General features: G+C 32.1%; 1 protein-coding gene across 2 annotated transcripts in view; it reads right to left on the bottom strand.

Annotated features, from left to right (window-relative positions):
* The window catches only part of FSTL5 (follistatin like 5), a 771,710-nt gene that overhangs the window by 106,388 nt on the left and 645,758 nt on the right, over positions 1-19,564 (bottom strand). For both annotated transcript variants that reach the window (XM_059374351.1, XM_059374341.1), the window contains exon 11: positions 6,086-6,112. In XM_059374351.1, coding sequence (XP_059230334.1) covers positions 6,086-6,112 — 27 coding nt within the window. The remainder of the gene's footprint in view (positions 1-6,085; positions 6,113-19,564) is intronic.

Genomic DNA, 19,564 nt, shown 5'->3' with positions numbered 1-19,564 from the left:
GGGTTGCTGGGGGAGGGGGTTTGGGAGAAGGGGGTGGGGATTATGGACATTGGGGAGGGTATGTGCTTTGGTGAGTGCTGTGAAGTGTGTAAACCTGGTGATTCACAGACCTGTACCCCTGGGGATAAAAATATATGTTTATAAAAAATAAAAAATTAATTAAAAAAATATATAGCTTTAAAACTGTGCTATTTATGGGTACTTATAAATTAATTTATTATGGTTATTTTCAATAAATTAATAAATATCTGTAATTTTTTTACTTTTATTTTGATTATGGTAAATATAGGTAAACAAATAAACAAACAAATAAACAAGAACTTTAAGTTCTCAGTAATTTTGAAGAATGCAGAGGGGTTCTGAGTTCCAAAAAGTTTAATAACCATGTAGGTTTCGATCACAGTTCTCTCCTCATTCATGCATTGTATTGCCAGGATATTAAAAAAGTTCCTGGCTTCAGTTAAAAGCTTCACCACTCTCATCACAGTAAGAATCAGCAATATGTGCTGCCTCTAGTTTCTTTTTTCATCACCGGTGAAGACAGACACACGTACTTTGTCTTTTCTGGGTCGATTGTTAATCTAATGGAGTATAGTGGCTCCAGAAAGTGATCCATAATTTGTTTGTTTCTTGTAAGCTTTCTTTTTGCTTTGTTTTTCTTTCTCTACAGAGAAAGGACGCAAGCAAGAATTACTTGCAGTCTTATAAAAGGGAAGTATTTCCCAGAGGATTTTCTAATCAATACTGCACTTTTAAATATGTGAAATGCTCTGAGAAAAATGTATGTAATGCACACGTCTGTCTCAATCCTTTAGCATAGTTGTTCATAAATAACAGCATATTGTGATAATACAATGATCTTATATCTTCTATTTAGCACATATATTAAATAATTTGTATTAGTGATGAAAGTCGGATAATTTCTGATTACTGGATGGACAACAGTAACAAAAGAAAGTTAATAATATATTTTGTGGTGATGTTTGTCTTCCTCTGATCTAAATTGCTATTGATTTAAGATTTAAGTTGTGGTCAAGAGCAAAGTAGAATCATATGATGCAGTGATTTGGTAATCAATTGAAGATAATTCAATAAATTTTAGTCTTATAAAGTCCTTTATTAGTTGATTTTATTTTTTTCACTTTTAAGGGATCGAAACTCACTTTTTTTGTGAAATCTGGAAAAAAAATCTCTTTTTCTAGCTAAAGAAAACTGTAGGCAAAAGTAGATAGACAATCCATATTGCGTTTCTCATCTTGAATAATTTAGCAGAGGAAATATTGTTGGTTAGTGAATATCCACATGTTTTGTATCTTTATCTTTAGAACAAAAACTTCTTTACACACAAAGTAACATCATTCCACTGCACCTCAATAAGATCTTTATATTATGTTCAACTAAAATAAAACTTACTATTTCATTCTTGCTAGAAAGTGAATGGTTGTCTCAAGCTCTTTACTAGCCACTATTAATCCAAAATTGGGTATTATTTGCCTGTCAGAGTGATATTACCGAAAACCAGTCCTTTTGAGTCAATATACCATTTCCTGAACTTCCAAAGATATGCTGAAAAAGCTGAATGCAGATCTGCATTGTTAATTTCACATTCAACAAATAAATAAATTAATAAATTAATTCATTAATAAATAAATAAATAATGAATAAATAAATAAATTTAACAGATTTAGCAAAGGTTATAACATAATAGAGTATTTGTGCTATATAATTAATGTTAGATGGAATCATATATAAAATTATATATGTATTCTTATGTGTGTGTATGTATGTATGCATCTATAGATCTAGCATGTATATATACATATTTATGTGCATGTATATACACACATACCTGCAAATCTGTATCTCTTGCCAGATCACAATTTTGATTGAAAATTATTTTAATGGAAGAATATAGAAAACTAAAAATGTTAGGTTGATGTTATTATTTAAAGCAATGAGGGTGGACCGGCTAATGAAAATACTGAGAACTTGATTACAATTTAATTGGCATCATACACTGACCATTAGAAGTCATGGTCTCTACCTCTCCAGAATGCTATAACTTTCTAAGTTTGATGCATTCAGAAGCCTACGCTCTGAAAATTTCTTTTTTATTTTAAATAACTCATCAATATTACTGTGAGACAGTAATCTGGTCCTGAGAACTTCAGCATTATTTTTCTCTAAAAATAAGTTTATGAGAAACTTATGGAACTCACAAAGCTGCTATATATTAGTCCTAACCTCCCTTGCAATGTAGAATAGTCTGGCCAATGAAATGTGAATAATTTCAGGATGAAGAAGTTAAAAGATGACCTGCTTGCCATATCCCCTTTCCCCCACTTTGATGAAATTATAGATCACGAAGTTAATCAGATTATGGTTTAATATGTACGTTTTGTTTTAAGATTTCCCTGCCATTTCTACTTGCATTTTGTATTGGTAAGTGTAAATGAGCCTGACTAATATAATGTTTACCTCAATCATTTCTATATTTTCATGTGAATAGATTTGTAAATATTTACAAAGAATAGAAGAGGCATTCAATTTTTATAAACACAGAATTTTTTTTTTTTTTGGCTTTCGAATCATTAGTCATAACCATCCAGTTTTTCCCAAAATAGTCTTTATTCAATATTGATCCTAAAGATATTCATCAAAATAATTCCATGTTATAACAAATTTAGGAAATGTTATGCTATATAGTGAACCATGTTACATCTCTCCTTGGAACTGAATTTAGCATATTTAAAAGTTAAGATTAATTCATCAGTGAGTAAAATGGCTTAAAGTTCTTTAATTTGGTGTTTTTCTAAATCAAAACATGTGTGATTGAGTTAGACCATATAGTATATTCCTTAACTGTTGTCCACTAAATAAACTTTAAGATGTATTTTGTTAGATTATATTTTATTACAAGATTAAAAAAATATTGTAGAAGGAAATCAAATAGTGGATCTTTTTTTTTTTTTTTAAGTGTGTAAACCTGGTGATTCACAGACCTGTACCCCTGGGGATAAAAATATATATTTATAAAAAATAAAAAATTATATTAAAAAAAATAGTGGATCTTTTAATGTGTATTTTCAACTCTTTAGTAAAATTAGTTATCAGTAAGAATGATTAAGATTTTAACTTACTAAATCAAAATTTTCTTTAAGGAAGATATTCCTATCTTTATAATTCCAGTATTTTCAAAGTGCTTTACATTTAAAAGCTCTTTAAAATATTTGCCAATAAATAAGTGACATGTTTCCTTTCTTAACAATGTCTTTCCACACGCCTGCAAACCACAATGATGACTAGAAAAGAACTGGAAGAACCCAGAGAAGTAGAGGACACTGTGTTTCAAGCTTAAAAATCCATATGATTCCTAAGATAATACATATTAAATTCAGTAACATCAATTTAGATTACAAAATCCTGACTAAGCTAGATAGATTCTGATGCTCATGTTTAAAAAATAATTTTTCAGTTAAACAGAATTTTATGGTTTTAATACTTGCATATAAATACAATGGCATTATAAGAGGTTTATAATTTTTAACTCTCTTTCCAAGATTTATCTTAGAATGTCTGAGATTGGGATGCCACTGCTGGGATAAATTTCTCTTGGCCATGGTAAAGAGTGAAGCATGCAAACAGAAAACGTTATTATGGCAGAGATAAAAGTAGATCTTGGAATTATGCAGTTCATCCTTGTTATTATTCTGTCTTTTAAAAAAAAAAGTAAAGGTAAAAAATTTTTGGAAAGCCTAGTTAGCTATTAGTTTAATTACTTTTTATGAAATAATTGTATACACTGTTAAGATTTAGTGATTCCTCAAGCAGCTCTATTATCTCTGGCTACCATTACTATTATTATATGTAATCATTTCTAATTGTAATGCCTCACCAATAAGTGTGGCATTGTAAAAAAAATAATTTACAGATGCCTATGAATCTAAATCAGGCATATTGTTTTCTCAAGTATATTATGTTAAATCTTGTTTATTCTAAGAAACAACAAAGGACTCTGATGATAATTGCACATGAAATAAAAGATTTAAAAACTTTACCCAAAGACATTCATTATATATGTCTTAAACTTATCTACAAAAAATACTAAATAATGATTATTTCTCAAGGACATATTCTCTGTCAAACAAAGTTATGAAGAGTAAGCAAATCTTTAATTAATGGAGATGATAAAGAATAATTATCGAGAGTACACATGTTGAAAAAACTAACAAAATAAAATATTAAATAGATAAAAATGGTTTCATGTAATGAATCTCAGGGTGATTCTAATTAATCTGGAGATCTCATATTTTTAAAGATAGCCTGAATAATATAATATTATTATTACATATTAAACTTGTACTATAATGTTCATAGTTATTATTAGTCAAATTACAAGAAAGCATTGTTTTACATGCTTTAAGGACATTTGCATATCACAATTTTATAAGGAGAGTGCCAGCTGCATTTTAAGCAATGTATTAGAAAATTCTGGCTCAGAGAAGTAAAACAACGTATCTAATTTTTATCAACAATTAGCCAGCAAAGCCAGATCTGTGCTACCTGGTCTCTGATTACTTGGGTTTTTGTTCCTCCCATTACAATAGCATGAAAAATCACTTTTTAAAATGAACAGAGATATATTTGTTTGATCTGAAGAGGGAAGAGAGTGTAAAGAAATGTTGTTTAACAGCTATATTAATGCTAGTTTTGCAATGACTACATCTGTACGTTCAAATGTGAAATATCTAGGTGGACTAAAATGAGAAGGCATAGTACTGGGGTGGCTCAATGGGTTAAAGCCTCTCCTTTTGGCTTGGGTCATGATCCCAGGGTCCTGGGATTGAGCCCTGCATCGGGCTCTCTGCTCTGCAGGGAGACTGCTTCCCTTCCTCTCTCTCTGCCTGCCTCTCTGCCTACTAGTGATCTCTATCTGTAAAATAAATAAATAAAATCTTTAAAAAAATAATAAAATGAGAAAGCGCAGTCATATCAGAACGTCTTTAGTAAACCAGACTTTGAAGAAGCCTATACAAAGGATTTCAGAAGCAACCGATACCAAAGGGAGAAATGGTAGTGTGCCTCATCATTGAGAACAAAACTGGGATGCCTCAATTCTCAAATTACTTGAAGCTTATGAGACAGGACCCTCACAGGTGGCAGTGACTCCAGTTGATATGAGAAACTGTAATCAGGGAAGAAAAAGTTTATCTAGGATGGATTATGAGGCAATATTTTTTTTTTTTTTTTTTTTTGGGAAAAAGGTTTATACAGATAGTTTTTAAAATGAAAGTTTTTTTTTTTTTAATTTTTTATTTTTTATAAACATATATTTTTATCCCCAGGGGTACAGGTCTGTGAATCACCAGGTTTACACACTTCACAGCACTCATCCCTGCTTACCAGAACAGTAATGGTGACTTATTACATTTTACTTCTAAAAATTTATCTAAAGTATGTGAGTGCCTGGTGAAACACATCCTCCCCAGTCTTTACAAATAAGAAAAATAATAATTATAATAAATGGAAGTGGATACTGTTTATAGAATGTAGTCTATATTTAAGGAACTGGTAGCAGCCCTACTGAGTATTAACGACTATCCTTATTTTTAAGATAACCAAATTGAGACATAAAGAGGCCTTAGTTATAGTATACGGTGGTGGAGACTAGATTTGAAACTAAGTCCTTCAAGTTTACAACCCATTTTCTTAAATAATTTATTAAGTTCCCTTGATAAGGCAATGATTTTTAAAGTTTTTTTTTTCCCCTAATCTAAATCAAGGTCTATTATGGAAGTTATATTTAAGTTTGCTTTTATTTCTTTGACTTAATTTTAAATTCTTAAAAACATTTCAATATATTATAATGTACTTTACTGATTATACATCAATAATAAATCAAACTGATAAAAAGGTAGTAAATATATCTAATGGTATCAGGTTTAAAAAAGAATATCAATTTACAATCAAACAAAAATATTGAGTCAACATAAAAATGAATAAGATGATTATTAAAACTGATATTCAACAAATCCACTAAAATTAGGCAAAATAATCACAATAGAAAAATAATGGAATTTAGTACCTTCTTCTCTCCATAATATGTTAGCTACTGCAGCATGTTAAAGGAAAAGGAGAGAAAGAAAAGTGAGTAAATAGAGCTTCAATTGCATAATAATATAAATAACTATTAAAGAGGTCACAATCTCTAGGATAGAACATGTACATAAAAGTGGTGATGGTGAATTCAACAGACTACTTTGAAACAGCAAAATTCTGGTACTAGCTAATAATGCTCTTTTCATTTCTTAAAATTGTCAATTATTAGGAATAAAGGTTTTTGTTAATAAAGAACATTTTATGCATCACTGGAAAGAATGGGATATTTAGTTTATGTTATTAAAATACATCTTTAGAACAAACACTAGTAGTTAAAACTATTTATTTAAGACAGTATAGTTAAAAGTTGTTAACTAAAAAGAACTTTAAATTCTCAGTAATCACAATATGTAATATTCTTATACAATATGCAATATTCCTGAGCAAGAAGATTTGTTTAAATAAAGGATTTTGAACACAGACATAACTTATTTTTAAGTAATATATGTTTTCATTTTTTAAACCAGACAATGAAACATCTAAATATATCTTGTGTAGTTCAATGCACAATAATGATTCATATTAAATTGATTCTGGACAATGGGTATATTAAATACTACATAGAGATTAAATCAATAGAGTTAAAATATTGAGATAGAAATAAAGTAAAAAATACCAATTAGAAATATTCTCAGAGAAGTGTCTGCCTCCATTACTAATTCAAATTCACCCAAATTCTGTTTTCAAAGCAAAATGATATATCAAGAGAAAGTGTAACTGATACAAAAGCTCATCTAAGTATACCCTGAATATTTTAACCATATTAAAGCACAATCACTTTTTTTTTAACTGAAGCCCTGATGAATGAAGCAGAGCCAAGTCTATAGTCCAAAGTTCCTAGTTGGAGGCTGAAGGCCCATGTATCCAGTTTCAAAACCTGTTAAACATTTAAAAAAAATTTTTTTTTGTAAAGTGACATTCATCCCTTCAAAACATTTTGTGGTGCTGTTCTTGTTGTCTACAGTGTTCTTGAAATGAATATGAAAATGATAGATCCTATTTGCAAGGAAAGGACACAGACCTCAGTTATCAGCAGTTAACCTCAGTCTGGAAGTAGATGATCCGATCGTTCCTAAAGTTTCATCAGAATGTAAGTGCCTATGTCATTCACTTCATCTCATCACAGGAGCATTTTATCATCTCACATCATCACAAGAATAAAGGTAAGTACAGTACAATGAGAGAGAGAGTATATTCACATAACTTTTATTATAGCATATTATTATAATTATTTTTATTAGTTATTATGGTCAATATTTTATGGTGCCTAATTTATAAAATAAAATTTATCATAGGTATGTATGTATAAGAAAAAAACAGCATATATGGAGTGTAGTACATAAATAGTTTCATGCATCCACTGGGGGTCTTGGAACATATTCTCCGCCTGAGGGGGAACTACTATATTCAGAGAAATTTAAGTAATTGAGTATGTCTGAGAGCAAAACTGATAGAAGATGGGGTCAGAGAATTTTTCCATGAGCAGATTAAGAAAGTCTTTTTTACACAATGCAGAAGAAAGTAAATTTTCCTCTGTAGGTTCAGGAAAGGTTGGGTCATGACTTCTTTCTCTCTCTCTCATTCTCTCTCTCTTTTTTTTTTTTTTTTTTTTGTTTTCTGTTTTATTAAAAAAGAAATGCAACAGATATATGTTTCCTCATATCTTCATTCATTTGCTTAGGGAGTACTGATTGAGTGATCTACCATGTGTCAGACATTGCATTCAGTGATACAATACACAGATTATGTAGGTCCATTCTCTCTGTTAATAAAGTTTATATTCTAATTGAGGAAAAAAAATATTATTCACCACACGACAGAGAAAAATTTTTAAATTACACATTTAATGGGTTATAAAAGAGAGGAACAGTACTAGGAATGCTTTTAGCAGGTGAATTAAACATAGAGGAGTACCAAAGGTGAAGGATGCAAGATGAATTAGAGTGAACCAAGTGAGAATTGTAAGGATAGGTTTCTAGAGAGAAGAAAAAGCCTGCACAATCCTTAGTGGTATACCAAAGCCCTGCTAGTTTAAAGGAGTTAAGGACAGAGATATTTTCAAGATAGGCAATCATTTATGGGAAAGTAGCAAAAAATACATAGTTTGTGATATTGACATCAAACAAAGTAAAATTCAAAGCACTTCATATTGAAATTAATATTATATAAACTAAAACCATCATATTAAAATATGAAGCAAAACTATTAGGACTGGTTACAAAATTGATAAATCCACAATCATATTTTATTTTGTTACCTTGTCACTCTCAGTATTTGAAAAATAAAAGAAAAAAGACTAAGTTTAAATAATATAATTATTAAGACTGAATTAGTAGGTTCATAATGAGTATTGTACTATACAAACAGAATGTTGAACTATAAAAACATAAGTGTTTTTCAGATTTTCTGGAAAAATTTTCAAGAGTGGTCACAAGGTAAACTAGAAAATGAAAAGTCTTTATTTTGTAGGTATATTCTAATCAGTATATTTTAAACATTTTCAGACAATAAAGTAAATATGAAAATCCATGAAATGTGTTTAAACACACAAAATTCTTCCACAAATTAATTTTTTAAATCAAATATGGGGTACCTGGTTGGTGCAGTACGTTAATGTCCAATTCTTGGTTTTGGCTCTGATCTCGGAGTTGTGAGATGGAACCACACATTAGGCTCCACACTCTGTGCAGAGTCTGCTTAAGAGTCTCTCCCTCTCCCTCTTCACTTCCTCACTAATCTCTCTCTCTCTCTCTCTCTCTGACACTCTCTGCCTAAAATAAATAAATAAAATCTTTAAAAATAACTAAATAATAAAATATGATTATGATTCATATAAGACAACAAAAATGAATATTCAATATGTGGACCTAAAGAGTTTTGGCCAAGAGATAAAAAAGAGACTTGACTGATGCATTATTGAACAAAATAGAAAGAGGAAAAAATGATAGAGAGAAAGCAGAAGTGGAACCAAAACGAGGAGGAAGAAAAAAGGGAAAGAAATGGAGAGACAAGGAAGATAGAAGGAGTGATGATAGCTATGATTTTAAATTAATGTAGGCTTTTTTGTATTTTTAAGTTTTTATTTAATTTACAGTTATTTAGGGGCTCCTGCATGGCTCAGTGCATTAAGCCTCTGCCTTCCGCTCAGGTCATGATCTCAGGGTCCTGGGATTGAGACCAGAATCAGACTTTCTGCTCAGAAGGGAGCCTGCTTCCCCCTCTCTCTGCCTGCCTCTCTGCCTACTTGTAATCTTTGTCAAATAAATAAATAAAACCTTTTAAAAAATTAAATTATAGTTATTTAACATATAGTATAATATTAGTTTCTGGAGTAGAATTTAGTGATTCATCACTTTAATGTAGAATTTTCACTAATAAACTTTGTAATCTGGATTTCACTCAAAAAAATTCAAAGAAATATAAATATCCAAACTGAAATGAAGAAAAAATGAATAAAAATAACCATGGTACTGATTGAAACATGTTTTTAATATAAATTCAGTTAATTAGCATATAGTATATTATTAGTTTCAGAGCTAGAGTTTAGTGATTTATCAGTCTTATATAATACCCAGTGCTCATTATATTATGTGCTGTCCTTAATGTCCGTCACCAGTTACCCTATCCCTCCACTGCCCTCCCCTCCAGCAACAGTTTTTTCCCCTATGATTAAGAGTCTCTTATGGTTCGTCTTCCTCTGATGTGTGTTGTTTTATTTCTTCCTCCCTTCCCTTATGACCCTGTCTTGTCTCTTAAATTCCACATATGAGTGAGATCATATAATTGTCTTTCTATGACTGATTTTTTTCTCTAGCATCATACCCTCTAGTTCCACCCATGTTGTTGCAAAAAGAAATATTTCTTTTTTGATGGCTGATTAATATTCCATTGTCTATACATACCACATCTTCTTTATCCATTCATCTGTCGATGGACATCTCTATTTTTTTCCACAGTATGGCTATTGTTAACATAGCTGCAATAAGCATTGGGGTGCAGGTGTCCCTCCAGATCCCTACATTTTTATCTTTTGGGATAAATACCTAGTAGCGCAATTGCTAGGTCATAGGGTAGCTTTATTTTTAACATTTCTTTTTAAGATTTTATTTATTTATTTGTCAGAGAGAGAGAGAGAGAGAGAGAGCGCTAGCACAGGCAGACAGAGCAGCAGGTAGAGAGAGAGAGAGAGAGAGAGAGAGAGAGAGAAGCAGGTTCCCTGCCGAGCAAGGAGCCCGATGTGAGACTTGATCCCAGGACACTGGGATCATGACCTGAGCTGAAGGCAGCCGCTTAACCAACTGAGCCACCCAGGCGTCCCTCTATTTTCAACTTTTTGAGGAACCTCCATAATGTTTTCCAGAGTGTTATATCAGCTTGCATTCGTACCAATAGCATAAAAGCGTTCCCTTTTCTCTGCATCCTCACCAACACTTGTTGCCTCTTGTCTTCTTAATTTTGGTTATTCTGTTTGGTGTAAGGTGGTATCTCATTGTAATCTGGGTTTGCATTTCCCTGATACCAAGTGATGGCATTTTTTCGTGTGTCTGTTCGTTTGTATGTATTCTTTGGAAAAATGTCTGTTCAGGCCTTCTGCCCATTCTTGATGGGATTATTTGTTCTTTGGATGTTGACTTTGATAAGTTCTTCAGAGATTATGGATACCAGTCCTTTATTTGATATGTCACTTGCAAATATCTTCTCCCATTCTGTCAAATGTCTTTTGGTTTTGTCGACTGTTTCCTTTGCTATGCAAAAGTTTTAGTCTTGATGAAGTTCCAATAGTTCATTTTTGCCTTTATTTCCCTTGCCTTTAGAAACATGCCTAGTAAGAATTTGTTGAAGCTGAGGTCACAGAGGTTGCAGCCTGTCTTTTCCTTTACAGTTTTGATGGATTTCTGTCTCACATTTAGTTCTTTAATCCATTTTGAGTCCATTTTGTGTATGGTGTAAGAAAATGGTGTAGTTTCATTTTTTCTGCAAGTGGCTGTCCAATTTTCCCAGGACAATCTGTTGAAGAGACTGTCTTTTTTCTATTGGATATTCTTTCCTGCTTTGTCAAAGATTACTTGACCATGGCATTGAGGGTCCACTTTGGGCTCTCTATTCTGTTCCATTGATTAATGTGTTTTTGTACCAGTGCCATACTGTCTTGATGATTACAGCTTTGTAATAGAGCTTGAAATCTGGGATTGTGATGTCACCAGCTTTGATTTTCTTTTTCAGTGTTCTGTTAGCTATCCAAGGTCTTTTCTGGTTCCATACAAATTTTAGGATTATTTGTTCCAGCTCTGTGAGAAAAGCTGATGGTATTTTGACAAGGATTGCTTTGAATATATAGATTGCTCTAGGTAACATGGAACTTTTCACAATATTTGTTCTTCCAATCTATGAGCATGGAAAATTTTTCCATTTCTCTTTGTCTTCCACAATTCCTTTCAGGAGCATTCTATAATTTTGTGAGTAGAGTACCTTTGCCTCCTTGATTAGGTTTATTGCTTAGTATCTTAGAGGTTTTGGTGCGATCATAAATGGGATCAACTCCTCAATTTTTCTTTCTTCTGCCTCATCATCAGTGTATAGAAATTCGACTGATTTCGGTGCATTGATTTTATATCCTACCACCTTGGTGAATTATTGAATGAGTTCTTGCAATTTTAAGGTGGAGTATCTTGGGTTTTCCACATAGAGTATCACGTCATCTCTGAAGAGTGAGATTTTTATTTCTTCTTTGTTGATTTGGATGACTTCTTCTTGTTGTTGTCTGATTATTGAGGCTATGACTTCTAGTACTGTTGAAAAAGAGTGGTAAGAGTGGACATCCCTCTCCGTAGGGAAAAACCTCTCAGTTTTTCCTCATTAAGAACAATATTTGCTGTAGGCTTTTCATAGATGACCTTTATGATACTGACATATGTTCCCTCTATCCCTAAACTGAAGAGTTTTAATCAAGAAAGGATGTTGTACTTTGTGAAATGTTTTTCCTGCATCTATTGAGAGGATCATAAGGTTCTTAACTGTTCTTTATTACTATAGTGTATCACATTGATTTGTTGATGTTGAACAACCCTTGCAACCCAAGAACAAATCCCACCTGGTTGTGGTGAATAATCCTTTTAATGTACCGTTGTATCTATTAGGTAGTATCTTGGTGAGCATTTTTGCATTATGTTCATCAGGGATAAGGGTCTGCAATTTTCCTTTTTGTTCTAGTCTTTGGCTGGTTTGGGGATCAAAGGAATGTTGGCCTCATAGAATGAGTTTGTAAGTTTTCCTTGCATTTCTATTTTTTGATACAGCTTCATAAGAATAGCTATCAGTTCTCTAAATGTTTGGTAGAATTCCCTTACGAAGCCATCCAGCCCCATCTGGGGTCTTGTTTGTTGGGAGATTTTTGATGACTGCTTCAATTTCCCTGATGATTATGGGTCTGTTCAGGTTTTCTATTTCTATTTCTGAGTTTTGGTAGTTTATAAGTTTATAAGTTTCTAGGAATGTATCCATTTTTTCAAGATTGCCTAATTTGTTGGCATATATTTGCTCATATTATGTTCTTAAGATTGTTTGTATTTCCTTGGTGTTGGTCAAGATCTCTATCATTCACAAATTTGTTAATTTGGGTTTTGTTTCTTTTTGATAAGTCTGGCTAGTGGCTTTAATAAGCCACTATAAAGAATCTTATTAAGATTCTAATACACTAATAAAGAATCTTATTAATTCTTTCCAAGAATCAGCTTCTAGCTTCATTGTTCTGTTCTTCTGATTTTTTATTTCTGTTTCATTGATTTCTGCTCTAACATTTATTATTTCTCTTCTCCTGCTTGGTTTAGACTTTCTTTGCTGTTCTTTCTCTAGTTCATTTAGGTATAAAGTTAGTTTGTGTATTTGAGACCTTTTATATTTCTTGAGAAAGGCTTATATTGCTATGTACTTCCCTCTTAGGACTGCTTTTGCTACATCCCAAAGATTATGAATAGTAGGATGCTCTTTAACCTCCAAGTATTCAAGTTTCTTTCTTCATCCCAAAGATTATGAATAGTTGTGTTTTCATTTTCATTTGTTTCCATGAAATTTTAAATTCTTCTTTAATTTCCTGGTTGACCCATTCATTCTTCAGTAGGATGCTCTTTAATCTCCAAGTATTCAAGTTTCTTCCAAATTTCCTTTTCTGATTAAATTGTTGTTTCAAAGCACAATGGTCTGAAAATATACAGGGAATAATCTCAATCTTTTGATACCAGTTGAGACATGATTTGGAATCTAGTATGTGATCTATGCTGGAGAATGTTCCATGTGATCTCAAGAAAAATGTGTATTCTGTTGTTTTAAGATGGAATGCTCTATATACATCTGAAGTCCATCTAGTCCAGTGTTAGATTATCTGTCCATTGCAGTGAGTGGGTGTTAAAGTCCCCTATTATTAATGTATTATTATCGTTGGTTTTTATTTTTTATTTGGTTATTAAATGGCTCATAAAATTCATTGCTCCCGTATTAGGGGCATAAATATTTATAATTGTTAGATCTTGTTGGATAAACCCTTTATATATGATAGAGTATCTCTCTTCATCCCATACTACAATCTTTGTCTTAAAATCTAATTTGTCTGATATAAGGATGGCCACCCCAGCTTTCTTTTGGAGCTTTTTAACATGATAAATTATTTCTCACCCCCTCAATCTCAAACTAGAGGTGTCTTTGGTTCCAAAACAAGTCTCTTGCAGACAACATATCCATGGATCTTGCTTTTTTAATCCATTCTGATACTTGTGTCTTTTGACTGAGGCAATTAGCTCATTTACTTTCAGAGTAACTATTGAAAGGTATGAATTTAGTTCCATTGTATTACCTGTAAAGTCACTGTTTCTGTATACTATTTCTGTTCCTTTCCAGTCTTTTTTGGAGGGGGAGTCTTTCTTTGCTTAAAGAATTCCCTTTACTATTTCTTGCCAGGCTAGTTATCTGATCACAAATTCTTTTAGTTTCTGTTTTTCCTGGAAGCTTTTCATCTCTCTTTCTATTTTGAATAAATAACAGCTTTGCTGAATAAAGTATTCTTGGTTGCATATTTTTTGTCATGTAGCACCCTGAAAATATCATGCCAGTCCTTTCTGCCCTGCCAGGTCTCTGTAGATAGGCCTTCTGCCAGTCTAATGTTTCTATCCTTGTCAGTTATGGACCTCTTGTCCTGAGCTTCTTTCAGAGTTTTCCCTTTGTCTCCAAAATTTGCAAGTTTCACTATTATGTGTTGAAGTGTTGACTTATTTTTAGTAATTTTGCAGGAGTTCCCTCCCTCTGGACTTGAATGTCTGTTTCCTTCCCCAGATTAGGGAAATTCTCAACTATATGTTGCTCCAGTATACCTTCTGCCTCTCTCTTTCCTTTTCTTCTGGGACCCCAATTATTCTAATATTGTTTCACTTTATGGTATCACTTATCTCTCAAATTCTCCCCTCATGATCCAGGATTTATTTATCTCTTTTTGTTTCCTCAGATTCTTCATTCGTCATTATTTTCCCTTCTATATTACTAATTCTCTCTTCTGCCTCATTTATCCTAACAATTAGATCCTTCATTTTTTATTGTATTTCATTAATAGCCTTTTTAATTTTGACTTGATTAGATTTGGGTTCTTTCATTTATCCAGAAAGGGATTCTTTAGTGTCTTCTATGTTTTTTTCAATGCCCGGTAGTATCTTTATAATTATGATCTGAGGTCTAGTTCTGAAATCTTGTTTCCATATTGACTAAGTCCCTGGCAGTCTCATCTTTTCTGAGGTGAGTTTTTCCATCTTGTCATTCTTGAAGAAAGTGGCTGCTTTTCTATTCATATAATTACAAAAATTCTTTTCTTCCATCTCCAGTTGAGTTCACAGGTGTTCAGAATGATTTGATAGCTATCCAGCTGAATTCCTGGGACCCGACAAAACTAAAGTCTCCTACTCCTCTACCATCTTGGAAAGTCCCTGATTGAAATATTTTTAAAAAATAGTTTTTTTTCCAATATCCTCTCAGGGTCTGAGATTTTGTAATGAATATTTACTAACTTTTAAGTTTTGTACAGTTCCAGTTCTGTTAAATATGTTTAGGCTATGGAAACACTTCTATTTATTTTATAAAATCAGCAAAAGCAATGCCAATAACTAATCATAGTAGCAAATCAAAGGGAATTATAGAAAAATTTTACTAGTGACAAAAATTAAAGATAAAATGCAAACAAAATTCATCAGGGTATTAAAGGTTGATCATAGACAGGAATCCCTTTGGAATGAAGGAATGTATTGGTAAGAATTTAGTTAAGAAATTTAATTAACTTAATGCACTTTACTGGTATATCAAGTGAGAAAAAGCAATGCAATTTAACTAAACAATTGTAATATGATAAGATGTGTTGCCTATTACTAAGTATAATCTAAATACTCTTAGTGACTGAGCAAACTATAAGTAGGGGATATTTTGCTGTCAAATCAGACAAAGAAAGACAAATACCACATGATTTCACTTATATATTGAATCTAAAAAGCAAATGAACAAGCAAACAAAACAAAACAGACTCATGAATACAGAAAATAAACTGGTGGTTGCTAGAAGGAAGGGGAGGAGGATAGGTGGAATAAACAAATATGATTAAATGGTACAAGCTTATGGTTATAAAATAAATAAGTCATGGAGATGAAAACTACAACATAGGGAATATAGTGAATAATTTTACAATAATGTTTTATGGTGAGGGAACATTTATTAATGTATAGAATTACAAAATCAACATGTTATACACCTGAAACTAATATAACATTGTATATTAGTTATACTTTGATAAAATAAAAATAAAAAGGAGAATGTAAATACAATAAAACCAACCTGATATTATCTGTACTTTAAAAAAAAGACTAGAGGCATACTTTATATTAATGAAAATTTAACAAATATTAGAATAATAAATTAAGAGCCAAAAGAGTGGATTGAAATTGTCATTGGGAATTAATTTTTTATGAACTAGACAATTTGCTAAGTCAAGAAATAAATATAAATCATATAAGTAGTCCAAATTAGAAAATAACCAAAATTTGAAGATAAAATCTGTCAAAAGATTACATAAAAAGTACACATAAGATTAGTTAAATAGTTCAATTTGGTAACAAGACACAAGATAAATACTCTCAAATCTATTCTTTTTTTTTTTTTAAGATTTTTTTTTTATTATTTATTAATTTGACAGAGAGAAATCACAAGTAGACGGAGAGGCAGCCAGAGAGGGAGAGAGAGGGAAGCAGACTCTCCGCCAAGCAGAGAGCCCAATGCGGACTCGATCCCAGGACTCTGAGATCATGACCTGAGCCGAAGGCAGCGGCTTAATCCACTGAGCCACCCAGGCGCCCCTCTCAAATCTATTCTTATGTAAGAATTAGAAAATGTTGGGGCGCCTGGCCTGGGTGGCTCAGTGGTTTGGAGCAGGAAGCCTGCTTCCCTTTCTCTCTCTCTCTCTCTCTCTGCCTGCCTCTCTGCCTACTTGTGATCTCTGTCTGTCAAATAAATAAATAAAATCATAAAAAAAAAAAATTAGAAAATGCAATAAATCTTATTTACAATACCCCAAAGCATAATGTGTCAATGAATGAGTAAATTCTATATCTGGAATATTACACTGTATGTTAATTAACTGGAATTTAAATAAAAATTCAATGATTCATGTAAAAATACAGTAAATCTAGTGTAACATTCACTAAAAATATTCTATATGGAAAGCTATATATTTTTAAATCAAAAGAGTGAATGTTATAAAGAGAATTTATTCTGCAATTATGTAATTTAAAAATAGCATGTATTGTTGTTGTATATTTAGAACATATTCCATTTTTTTTAAGATTTTATTTATTTATTTGACAGAGAGATCACAAGTAGGCAGAGAGGCAGGCAGAGAGAGAGAGAGGAGGAAGCAGGCTCCCCGCTGAGCAGAGAGCCCAACGTGGGACTCGATCCCAAGACCCTGAGATCATGACCTGTGCCGAAGGCAGTGGCTTAACCCACTGAGCCACCCAGGCGCCCCGAACATATTCCATTTTTATAGTATAAAGTTGGAATGCACATTAAGTGTAAAAAATAGTTTGAATTCAATTACATAGGTATAATAACCAAGCCTCTTTTCCTTAGATGTCTTATTATTTTTCTAATTTTTATATAAGTGTACATGTAAATGGGGGTATTTTTGATACTATGAATATACAGCATGTAAAAATAATTTTAATCCTGCATATTCATTTATTGTATCTCTACTTTGGTCTTCAATATACAGTTTAAATCAATATACACTATTCCTTCATATGGTTTTCTTCCTTCAAAAAATATTACTGTTCATTATTAATCAATCCAAACTTGATACCTATTGCCAGAAGCTAGTATAAGTTATAAGATTCAGTAAGCACCATTGACTTTTCAGTCATATACACATCTATATGATGTATGGATATATACATATTCATTGACAAACAAATGTGTGTGTATGTGTGCATGGATGTGTTTTAACTGTGATGACCATCATTCAGTGTAGTAATTTCATTGCTATATATTCCTACAGGAGGTGTAGGAATGGTTAAAGCCACTGGCACATGTTCAAGTTAACTGCCAAACATTGTTATCAGCACCACAAACATTGAGTGCAAGTATTCACTCCTCCATGCTCAAGGTAGACTAAAACTGTATGTATGTGTATGCATGCACATGTGCATAATATTACCAAACATTAATATATAAACATTATAATATGTGTTATATATAATATATGGTAGTTTGATTATGTTATATTATTTTTGCAAATATTGAAAGAAAATTTTCTTGTTTTTTAATGCCTTTAACCCATTATTTCTATTGGGATATTACTTTTCTATATGTATATACATTTTAAAGATTTTATTTATTTGAGAGAGAGGATGAGAGAGAGAAAAGAGCATGAATGGAAGGAGGGGCAGAGGGAGAAGTAGACTCTCTCTTGAGTAGGGAACCTGATACAAGTGCTTGATCCCAGGACTCTGGGATCATGACATGATCCAAAGGGCAGACATTTAACTGACTGAACCACCCAGGTCTATTTTTTTTTTAACAACTACTTATATTAGAATAACTTTATAATATTGATCTATATTTCACATAATAAAAACTGCTATCTATAATGAATGCTGACTTACTCACACCACTTATTTACTTAAAAACATAATGCATATTTGTGTGTGTGAGTATATATTCTCAAAGTCCTTAGTATAGCACATACAGTCTTTTATGACATGCCTGTGTCATTTTAAACTCACACTCCTAACATCAAGACATTTTGAATTTCTTCATGTTTACCCATATGTTAAATCTGACAGTAATACCCTTACCAGAAGTCTTCACTTAATTCCCCTCTAATCCTCCTTTAAACCAGCTTATTATTTTTTTTTTAAATCTGTAGCTATCCTGTAAAACCTAGTCTGAGCTAAAGAAGCTGTTTTTTTTTTCTGTACTTATTGAATCCTATTATTATGCCCTTATTACAGCATAAATGAAATTTCTGTTCTGAAATCTTTTATTTTTAATTGGACAACAAACCCCTCAAAATTGCAGACACCCCATAATTTAATATTTATTCATAACTTAATTGAAATATAAAATTTTTCTGAAGATAACATATGCCTTATAATGAAAATGTGGTTCAAAGAAACAGATGTCTGGATACTAGTAACAGAATCTTCTATGAATGCCCTTTTAAATAAAGTGCCTTATTTTATATATTAGGGACTTGTGATTACATTCAAAGTGATGGATCTCATGTTAAATATGCTATCTGTATGTGAAAATATATGTGAAGAGTTGAATGTTATATAAGTAACAGCAAAAGATGATTAAATACCTAGCAACATGCTATAGTACTGAACAGGTATTTTACTCACTCACATGGAAACTGGTTGGCTTTGCAATTAAATAAGTTTTTCTTGTCCTTGTCTTTGAAAGTGTAAGGTTTTCACTAGTGGAAAACTTTTTTTTTTTATAAACTGCATTTATGTAAGGATAACATTTTAGTTAGATGTCTTATTCACTGCTTCTCCTTCTGGATTTAAGAAGTTGACTTAACTTCAGAAGGCAAATGGAAAAGGGCAATGTTAAAAGAAAATGTAAATAAAAATTTAATGTATCTAAAAAATGTATGGTTAGTATTATGGTAGCTGAAATTTCTTTGAATGTGCATATGGAGAATGAAATGAGACATTTAAAATGGACTATTTTGGGACGCCTGGGTGGCTCAGTTGGTTGGACGACTGCCTTCGGCTCAGGTCATGATCCTGGAGTCCCGGGATCGAGTCCCGCATCAGGCTCCCAGCTCCATGGGGAGTCTGCTTCTCTCTCTGACCTTCTCCTCGCTCATGTTCTCTCTCTC

This window comes from Mustela nigripes, chromosome 1, assembly GCF_022355385.1.
Source record: "Mustela nigripes isolate SB6536 chromosome 1, MUSNIG.SB6536, whole genome shotgun sequence".
Taxonomy (NCBI): Eukaryota; Metazoa; Chordata; class Mammalia; order Carnivora; family Mustelidae; genus Mustela; species Mustela nigripes.
Note: the sequence above shows the minus strand (reverse complement) of the source record. Positions and strands in the feature narration are given on the sequence as shown.